At 47.9% G+C, this 10,539-nt stretch overlaps 1 protein-coding gene across 1 annotated transcript; it reads right to left on the bottom strand.

Moving 5' to 3' along the window:
* Positions 1–625: 625 nt before the first annotated feature.
* BBBOND_0005640 (hypothetical protein, conserved) lies at positions 626–5,845 on the bottom strand (the record flags this gene model as incomplete). The annotated part of the gene is made up of 1 exon (XM_012915390.1): positions 626–5,845. The coding sequence occupies one exon, from the start codon at positions 5,843–5,845 to the stop codon at positions 626–628; it is 5,220 nt and encodes a 1,739-aa protein (XP_012770844.1).
* Between the last annotated feature and the right edge of the window lie 4,694 nt (positions 5,846–10,539).

Below are 10,539 nucleotides of genomic sequence, written 5' to 3'. Positions count from 1 at the left end.
AAAGGGGCGATGTAGAGTGGGTTAGGGAGCGATGTAGAGTGGGTAAGGGAGCGATGTAGAGTGGGTTAAGGGGCGATGTAGAGTGGGTAAAGGGGCGATGTGGAGTGGATAAGGAGCGATGTAGAGTGGATAAGGGGCGATGCAGAGTGGATTAGGCAGCGATGTGGAGTGGTTAAGGGGCGATGTAGAGTGGATAATAATCACCACTTGTGACCATGTCATCGCTGCCGTAACCATGTCATCGCTGCCGTGACCTCTAACTTGGTCAGGTGCTTGGTCAGCACATAGGTCACCACGTTGGTCAGCACATAGGTCACCACGTTGGTCAGCACATTGGTCAGCACATTGGTCAGCACATTGGTCAGCACATAGGTCACCACGTTGGTCAGCACATTGGTCAGCACATTGGTCAGCACCTTGGTCAACACGTTGGCTAACACGTTGGTCACCACTTTGATCAGCACTTTGGTCAGCACATTGGTCAGCACATTGGTCAACACTTTAGTAAACTACTACACAATCACGTACAACGATTAATGAGTGATGCAACAGATTAAAGCGCAATTCATAAGTTAGGTGAGTAGGTGATGCTAGGTGAGTGTAGATAGTAAACACATGAGTGCGATTACGGTTGCAGGTAAAACACCCTGTTAAGCTTGTTAACACGTGCGGCGGCGAGTAGTGATTGAGCGGCGATGCGATGTGACGATGGTGAGTGTAAGTGAGATTTGATGTGGAGCAGGTCGAGGCGGATGACCATGATGTGGAGGAGGTAGAGGAGGGACAGGAGCCAGAGGGCGACGGTGGTCCAGAAGAATTTTTGCCTAATGGCCCATATGAATTTGGGGATTACTTCATGTACCAATTTGGCGAGTGGTGCACCGTCACTGATTTTATTACTCAGAACTTTCTGCAATGCGTTACATAGGTCTTTGCAGGTACGCATCGTTAGTTCTCCATTCTCGCCGCTCATATTGGATAGGCTTTTAAAAACAAAACCGTACTTACACAAGGTAGGACGTGTGAACGGGCAGTGAGAGATAGGTTTGCATAATTCATTGTGTTGGTGTTCGGTAGGTGCGGGGGCAGGAGTTTTGCTTTTGGCAGCAGATGCCAGAGATGCGTAGTGGGATTTGACTTTGCAATCCGCGACGCAGGTTTTACCGTGGCAACGTGATCCAGCAGATGTACAGTTTGCGCAACATTCCTTGTATAACTGCTCAAGCAACTTATAGAAGGACTCAGTGAGGTAGATAATCCACGACAGATACTTGTCGGCGTTCTCCTTAGAAAACACTGTCCATGTATTAGCGTTGATAGGTTGCAGATAGCGGCCGCAGTTAGTTACTGATTTGTTGTCACCCCCGCAAACGAGACTTATTAAGTCACGATGTTTGTTGTGATCGGAATGCTTAGCATTAAAAAGCAACGATAGGTCAAAATCATCGTATTTAACTCCGAAATACGCCTTGGTGATTGCGCCATCAAAGGCATCCTCCCTGTGTGACACACGTTCTTTAAGCTGTTGATTGTGCCACCCGTCTAGGTAATTGTAGAAAAAAGCGAACATGTCACCTAATGTTGCTGGAGGAGCACTTAATAGGCACGCCAAATATGTAGACAACTGATTAAGTGGACTATCCGGTTGGCCACAGAATCTATAGAGGGTGTTCATAATGTATTCTCCTTGCTTAGTATGCGATGCAATATTACTTATATCTGAAAAACCCATGGGCGTTTTGCACGGCAACCCACGGTGATTGGCCGTACTGCAGTCCAGCTTGCAACCCGGGTTCTTGAACTGGTGCGGCAAAAATCCTGGCAAACCGTCTTCCAAGAAAGACTGTAACGGAGATTTAAGGCCGCACTTAGGGTGTTGCTCACACGTTTGGCCACAGCATTGGTTGGCCTTTTGGTCAGCACTTTGGTTGCCCATTTGGTTGATGCATTGCTTCTCATTGCACCTCCAGTCTGAGCCACCGACGTGCCGACCGTACCAGCAGTCTCGCCAACTGTTAGTTTCATAGGTACGTGAGCATTGAATAAATAAGAAATACAGTTGGTCATATAGTCTCTTCGATATGTCCACAAGCATATCGAAGCACGCTCCAGGCGCGGTAGGATATGAGAAACCGTCGGGGTTTGTGTTGAAGTCAACGGCGTAAACGCCGTTCGCGTGGCCATGACCAAGGATGGAAATAAGTACAGTTTCCGCATAGGTGCAGACATTTCGAAGTGCCTCTCGTAGATTCGCAGCGGTAACAGGAGCTGGATACGCCGGTAACGATTCGTCATCATCTACCACCGGGATTGTGCCATCTCCTACGCCGTTTGCCTCATCATCCGATTTGGGGAACAGTTCGCTGATGTCGCCAACTGATACGGTAGAGTTCATCCGATTGTGAGGAAGTCCAGTCAGCCATACCAGCATTTGGTAGACTGATGACGGCGATTTCGGTCTCTCAATATGGCGCAGGTGGCATACATCGTAATAAGTTTTGGTTAGTCCGTAAAGGAATTGAAGAATGTCGACGACGTTTATCTGATGAGGATTTTTATTGTCGGCTTCTTTTTGCTTACGAATTTCCATCACCCACGGAGCCTGTAAATTTATTCTTTTAGAAGATCCAATGTTCATGTTGAGAAGCTCATCATAAATTTTCAATCCCTTCATTCCAATCGTGTCGTGCAATACACCGGTCTGCTTGCCTTTCTTGTAATTCACTTCGTAGCCTTGTTCCTCTAACCATTTGCCAAATAAGTTGTTTTCATACGTATTAATTTGTTTGTTTTTCCACGATTTTTGGCACTCTTTCATTAGCTCATAGAAATCGTTAACCAGTATCTCCACCATCGTCAGGCAGACCTTGGCGCAGTTCCGGCCCTCAGGGGTTAAATCGTAATCAGGGATGGAAGGTTTTTCGGGTGCAGCGGCTGTTTTTGAAGGTTCAACAGGCTTAGTTAACTGTTTGAATGTTTGACCACTATACCTGTTCACGTACGCGAGGCCGAGTTGCTGCGCGAAGTTGGAGAGGCCGGCCTTGAGGGGGGCGAGGAGGGGGGAGGGGGAGGTGAAGGTGTCCAAAGATGTTCGAAGTATTGCTAACAATTCGTCATATTTATGATCAAATAGGTGAATACGTTTGTTCAGCGGATTAATTGTATAAGGAGTGTCGGTATCGTTAAGGTGAACAAGCAGGGCGTCCAATGCGTTCTTGAGCCCACCGACTTGGTTGGACTGATCACTTGCGGAATCAGAGGACTTCACCTGCGATCTAATGTAATCTAGCACGGCATCAGAGTACGATTTGAATTGTGTTGACAGATGTGATAGGAATTTGGACTGCTCACGACTTTGGGCAGCCGACTCCTTGGAGGTTTCCATCATATCTTCAAGAGTGTTATTTGTGTTTTGACCCGCACGATCATACAATAATCCACCGTATATTTTCTGCAGCAGACCCTTAATATTATTCGCTTTATCCTCCCCAATGATCTTCTCAATCTCCGCCTTCTGCCCGTCGACGAGCGTCTTGAGCGCCGCCAGGTCGGCTTTGTGGCCTTCGGCGAAGAGGGCGCGGACCTCGGAGGTGAGGGTGGTGAAGGCGGAGGTGACGGATTGTAAACATAGATCTTTAGATTTGTTGAGGGTGGTTAGGAGTGATTGAATGGCGGTGTCTAATGCGTAACCCGCATTGCTTACAGCTACAGTAATTTCGTTGAGTTTGTGCTTGAGGTCTATTTTCAACTCTTTCATAAGCCTATCGGCCTCCTCTCCTTTCCTGTCTATGACCACATCACTTTCTCTGTTGCGAATATCATTTTTGTCGTTTTGAAGTTTTTCAAGCCTTATAATATCACCTTCAATATGTGCGAGCTTCCTGGTAATTTTGCCTTCACTCTTATTCAAAAACGTGTCGAGTTGGCCAATTTTTCCTTTCACATCTTCAAATTTTTCAGACACCTGTTGCTGCGTGAGCTTAAACAACTTATCAAATTGTGTAAACGATTTAATAGATTCATCTATATTCTTGCCGAATTTGTAATTAATGTTATCACTGTCGGTGTTGAACGAGTTAAGTTCCTCTTTTACGCGTAGAGTTATGGCGTGGACAGCTGTGAGAACGGTTTTCATTATTTTGGTCATATATTGGTTGTCATAACCTTGTGTCTTCATAGCGGATGCAACGATTTCTAAGTGCTCCTCGATCATTTCCACAATTGTGTTAACCTTAATTGGATCAACCGCCTCTGCGTATGTGGTAAGATATGTCTGGATATTTCCTACAACGGTGTCGACGCTGTCGTCAGTGACTATTTCAAACTGCTTGATCTTTTGCGAAATGTGCAATTGAAGTTGCTTCTCAATTATGGGACTAAGATGGCTCGCCACGAACGCTGCGATCTGTGTATTTCCCGTGCCTTCAAGTTTGGCCTTCACATCGGCTTTGAAATATTTGTTGTTTCGCCGTACGTACTGTTCAATGTACTTTTCCACAGCACCTTCCTTTTCGCTTACGATGCTACGAACTACATTTCCTATAGCCACATCAAACCTTTTCGCAAAGTTGCCACCATAATTCATGACTCCACTCTCAATTTCATTGATGAGGCCATTCGTAACATCAATATCGTCTTGATCGATCTCAAGTTCTTGCTTATACAGACCGTTGACAAATTTTGCAAGGTGGACTTTAAAGCCATCCCATTGATGCTCTATATTACCTTCACTGCCAGCACCATGCTGAATTCCACTTCTAATCGACCGAAAGTGCTCTCTAGCTTTATTAACCAGATTTTCAAGCACCCCTTTATTAGCATTCAAGCTTTTATATACATTCTTAACTTCACACTCTATCTGATTGAAAGACGCCAAAATTTTGTATATATACTCCGTGTATAATGATCTATCTAAAAAAGCGTCAGCCCTCTCTATAGTCTTTTTCACAAGCCAAATTTGTTGATCTTTACATGTCTCCAACGACTGTACACTCTCTCGAATATTTTGTACCATGTCTTCAACTGTGTCTGTAATTATGTCTCTCTGCTTCACCAACTCACTCTCCACCTTCGACGCCTGCTGCACAAATTCATCTTGCTTGGCGGAATTTGCCAGCATTGCAACGGACTTTTTAATCGGTTCAATTTTATTCATAACTGCATTTTTCAACGCGTTATCCAACTCACTGATTTTTTCTTCTTCAATCACCTCAATTTCACGAGCGACGTCTGACACCGTGGAGTTCCATGACTCTAACTGTTTTTCAAGGCTATCGACTTTTTTTGATTCAACAATATTAGCATAACCGTCATTTAGGTTGTTGCTTAACGTTGTTAAAGCGTTTGTTACTGCATTTGTTTTATTAGTAATTTGAGTATCATACCCCTCCAACCACTCCTTCACCGCGCGGACAGACGCCGCAAGCCCATTACGCCCGGTGCCAATTGAAGAAGTTAATGTGTCTAGTACATCTTTAAGCTTTTTAGTCATGTAATTATCGTACGTTTTAACTGCTTCATCATCTTTCACCGCGCCAAGCACACCACTCAAAAATCCCATCACTGCATCACACAGCCTGTCCAAGTCAGAGTAGACAATACCAGAGCCGTTGTAGCCTTTTGACTCAGAGTTGAAGCCGAGGAAAGTCTGAAGGCCAGTGCAGAGGTTATCTAAGAGCTTTTTAGGCTCATTTTGTTGATTATTAAGATTAGTCAAAAATTCACAAAGCTTCTTCACTTTCTCCAAAGCGTCCAACTTGGACTGCAATTTGTCTAGCTCAGCAGAGGAAGAGGGGGAAGGAAGGGTGACAAAGCACAAGTTATTAGTATGGTTTAAGAAGGCCATAGCAGTATTAAGGCGAGGTGATTCGAGGGATGTAGAGTGGGTTAAGGGGCGATGTAGAGTGGGTTAAGGAGCGATGTAGAGTGGGTTAAGGGGCGGTGTAGAGTGGGTTAAGGGGCGATGTAGAGTGGATAAAGGGGCGATGTAGAGTGGGTTAGGGAGCGATGTAGAGTGGGTAAAGGGGCGATGTAGAGTGGGTTAGGGAGCGATGTGGAGTGGGTTAAGGGGCGATGTAGAGTGGATAAAGGGGCGATGTAGAGTGGATAAAGAAGCGATGTAGAGTGGACAAAGGGGCGATGTAGAGTGGGTTAAGGGGTGATGTAGAGTGGATAAAGGGGCGATGTAGAGTGGATAAAGGAGCGATGTAGAGTGGGTTAGGGAGCGATGTAGAGTGGATAAAGGAGCGATGTAGAGTGGGTTAGGGAGCGATGTAGAGTGGGTTAGGGAGCGATGTGGAGTGAGTTAGGGAGCGATGTAGAGTGGATAAAGGAGCGATGTGGAGTGGATGAGGGAGCGATGTAGAGTGGATAAAGAAGCGATTAGAGGAGTTTAAGGGGCGATGTAGAGTGGGTAAAGGGGCGATGTAGAGTGGATAAAGGAGCGATGTGGAGTGGTTAAGGAGCGATGTGGAGTGGATTAAGGGGCGATGTAGAGTGGGTTAAGGGGCGATGAAGAGTGGGTTAAGGGGCGATGTGGAGTGGGTAAAGGGGCGATGTGGAGTGGGTTAGGGAGCGATGTGGAGTGGGTAAGGGAGCGATGTAGAGTGGATAAAGGAGCGATGTAGAGTGGATAAAGGAGCGATGTAGAGTGGGTTAAGGAGCGATGTGGAGTGGATAAAGGGGCGATGTAGAGTGGGTTAAGGGGCGATGAAGGGTGGATTAAGGGGCGATGTAGAGTGGGTTAGGGAGCGATGTAGAGTGGATTAAGGAGCGATGTAGAGTGGGTAAGGGGCGATGTAGAGTGGATAGAGGAGCGATGTAGAGTGGGTTAAGGGGCGATGTGGAGTGTGTAAAGGGGCGATGTAGAGTGGATAAGGGAGCGATGTAGAGTGGATAAGGGAGCGATGTAGAGTGGGTTAGGGAGCGATGTAGAGTGGATAAAGGGGCGATGTGGAGTGGGTTAGGGAGCGATGTAGAGTGGATAAAGGGGCGATGTAGAGTGGATGATAAATACCACTTAGCTCACCATTGTCACCGCTGCCGTAACCATGTCATCGCTGCCGTGTCCATTTCATCGCTGCCGTAACCATTACTTGGTCAGGCGCTTGGTCATCACTTTGGTCAGCACATTGGTCAACACTTTGGTCAGCACCTTGGTCAACACTTTGGTCATGGCATTGGTCACCCCTTTGGTCAGCACATTGGTCAACACGTTGGTCAGCACATTGGTCAACACATTGGTCAGCACGTTGGTCAGCACGTTGGTCAGCACGTTGGTCAGCACCTTGGTCAGCACTTTGGTCAACACTTTAGTTAACTACTACACAATCACATAGAACGATTAATGAGTGATACAACAGATTAAAGCACAATTGATCAGTTAGGTGAGTAGGTGATATGCTAGGTGAGTGTAGACAATAAACACGTGAGTACGATTATGGTTGCAGGTAAAACACTCTGTTAAGCTTGTTAACACGTGCGGCGGCAAGTAGTGACTGGGCGGCAATGCGATGTGACGATGGTGAGTGCAAATGCGATTTGATGTGGAGCAGGTCGAGGCGGATGATGGCGACCATGACGGAGTAGGGAGGTCACATTACTGCTCATGTATTTGATAATGCAATTATTATTTTGCATAGAACATTAGATGTCAGTTAGCAGTTAGGTTATTGTAATTAGCTGCGCAGTAGATACCGCACCCTGTGGAAGGGCCGGATGCGGAAGTAGACCATGACGACGATGACGATGACGATGAAAGCGACGGGGACGATGATGTAAGTGATGGGGTTGGAAGATGAGTTAGAGGAGCCGGTTGAAGGGTGTTGAATGACGGATGGCTGCTGACCATGGGAGGAGGAAGAACTGGAGGATGAGACGTCACGGGAGGAAGAAGAGGAGGAAGAACTGGAAGAGGCATAACGTTTACGTAGACAACAGTTACATACGCAACTGTAAATGTCACATTCCGTACATCCCTTTGGATGGCATTCCTGCAATCCCATTCTGCGAGGCTGGATGAATTTGGTACACTGATAACAAAGTGGTTGGCATCCTCTACAACAGTAGAGACAGCAAAAACACTCATGTTCTGTACATTGTTTGCCACACTTACACTGCAGAAACGAATAACCCATCTTCCCCTCCCACTCCGCTCAACCTGCAAACATATCAATCACCTATGCAAGCACTCACCAACTGCAACACGTACCACTGCCGCTCCCACTCCCCTCAGCCTGCGAACGTATCAATCACCTAAGCAACGCACTCACCAACTGCAACACGTAACACTGCCCCTCCCAGTCCACTCAACCTGCAAGCATATCAATCACTTACGCAAGCACTCACCAACTGCAACACGTACCACTGCCGCTCCCTGTCCCCTCAACCTGCAAACATATCAATCACCTAGCAAGCACTCACCAACTGCAACACGTACCACTGCCGCGCCCAGTCCCCTCAGCCTGCAGACATATCAATCACCTAGCAACGCACTCACCAACTGCAACACGTACCACTACCGCTCCCAGTCCCCTCAACCTGCGAACATATCAATCACCTAGCAACGCACTCACCAACTGCAACACTACCACTGCCGCTCCCAGTCCCCTCAACCTGCAAACATATCAATCACCTAGCAAGCACTCACCAACTGCAACAGCTACCACTGCCGCGCCCACTCCCCTCAACCTGCAAACATATCAATCACCTAGCAACGCACTCACCAACTACAACACTACCACTGCCGCTCCAGTCCCTTCAACCTGCAATCATATCAATCACCCAGCAACGCACTCACCAACTGCAACACGTACCACTGCCGCTCCCCTCCCAGTCCCCTCAACCTGCGAACATATCAATCACTTAAGCAGCACTCACCAACTGCAACACGAACACTGCCGCGCCCACTCCCCTCAAACTGCAAACATATCAATCACTCAAGCAGCACTCACCAACTGCAACACTACCACTGCCGCTCCCAGTCCCCTCAACCTGCAAACATATCAATCACTCAAGCAGCACTCACCAACTGCAACACTACCACTGACGCTCGCAGTCCCCTCAACCTGCGAACATATCAAGCACTTAAGCAGCACTCACCAACTGCAACACTACCACTGCCGCTCCACTCCCCTCAACCTGCAAGCATATCAATCACTCAAGCAGCACTCACCAACTGCAACACGTACCACTGCCGCTCCCAGTACCCTCAACCTGCAGACATATCAATAACCTAGCAACGCACTCACCAACTGCAACACGTCCACTGCCGCTCCCAGTCCCCTCATCAACACGCACCCTCACCCCTGTATCCCCCCAGCCCAGGCCTCCGACACCCACGCTGCCCGGGATACCACAGCTGCCCTGACGCGACGCATGTGATCGGCAGCAACTGTCACTTTAAATTATTCACTATTCGCAACGCCATTAAAATTGCAGCGAACCCCGTGCGCTCAACTCCCACAGTGCAGCAGCACCGTGCTACCAGCCGCGGTATCGGCGCCATGCCGGCGGAGCGTGTCGGCTACGTGCCTAAATGTGATATTAACGATCGCTACATTGCCGCCTATAAACGCTACTTAACCAGGCCAACGCGGATTACGCCACCCCGCCGGTGACTCGCAACACACGACTTAGGTCACCCGCCGCGGCCCTCACGGCCGCCTACGTTAGCAACCAAACACCTAGCCGCACGTGACACTGACTCAATGGGCAACGCAGACGCCACTCACAGTCAACGCACAACTCAACGCACCAGGCAATCAACGTGCCACAACACCTACCAAATTACGGTTCATGTGCTAGCTTAGCACTTTGCCTGGTTGCTAGGTTAGCACGTTGCCTGGGTGCTAGCTTATCACTTTGCCTGGGTGCTAGGTTAGCACTTTGCCTGGGTGCTACGTTAACACTTTGCCTGTGTGCTAGGTTAGCACTTTGCCTGTGTGCTAGGTTAGCACTTTGCCAGTGTGCTTGCTTAGCACTAAGCCTGGTTGCTAGCTTACCACTTTGCCTGGGTGCCAGCTTAGCAGTTTGCCTGGTTGCTAGGTCAGCACTTTGCCTGGATGCCAGCTTAGCACTTTGCCTGGGTGCTAGCTTTGCACCTTTCCTGGTTGCTAGGTCAACACTTTGCCTGTGTGCTAGGTTAGCACGTTGCCTGCGTGCTAGGTCAGCACTTTGCCTGCGTGCTAGGTCAGCACTTAGCCTGGGTGCTAGCTTATCACTTTGCCTGGGTGCTAGCTTATCACTTTGCCTGGTTGATACCTTAGCACTTTGCCTGTGTGCTTGCTTAGCACTTTGCCTGGCTGCTTGCTTAGCACTTTGCCTGGGTGCCAGCTTTGCACTTTGCCTGGGTGCCAGCTTTGCACTTTGCCTGGGTGCTAGGTTAGCACTTTGCTTGGTCGTTCAGTCGTAACCTAATCTAGGTGCTATTTAGTTCACAGGTTGCCGCTAGAGTAATTCAAAACATTAGACTACGTTTGTCGGTTAGGTGAGTAGGTGAGTAGTTACGTGAGTTACTGTGAATTACAGACGTGATTACAA

The sequence above is a fragment of the Babesia bigemina genome, scaffold Bbigscaff_76595 (genome assembly GCF_000981445.1).
Source record: "Babesia bigemina genome assembly Bbig001, scaffold Bbigscaff_76595".
Taxonomy (NCBI): Eukaryota; Apicomplexa; class Aconoidasida; order Piroplasmida; family Babesiidae; genus Babesia; species Babesia bigemina.
This window is presented reverse-complemented; position numbering and strand designations above follow the sequence as displayed.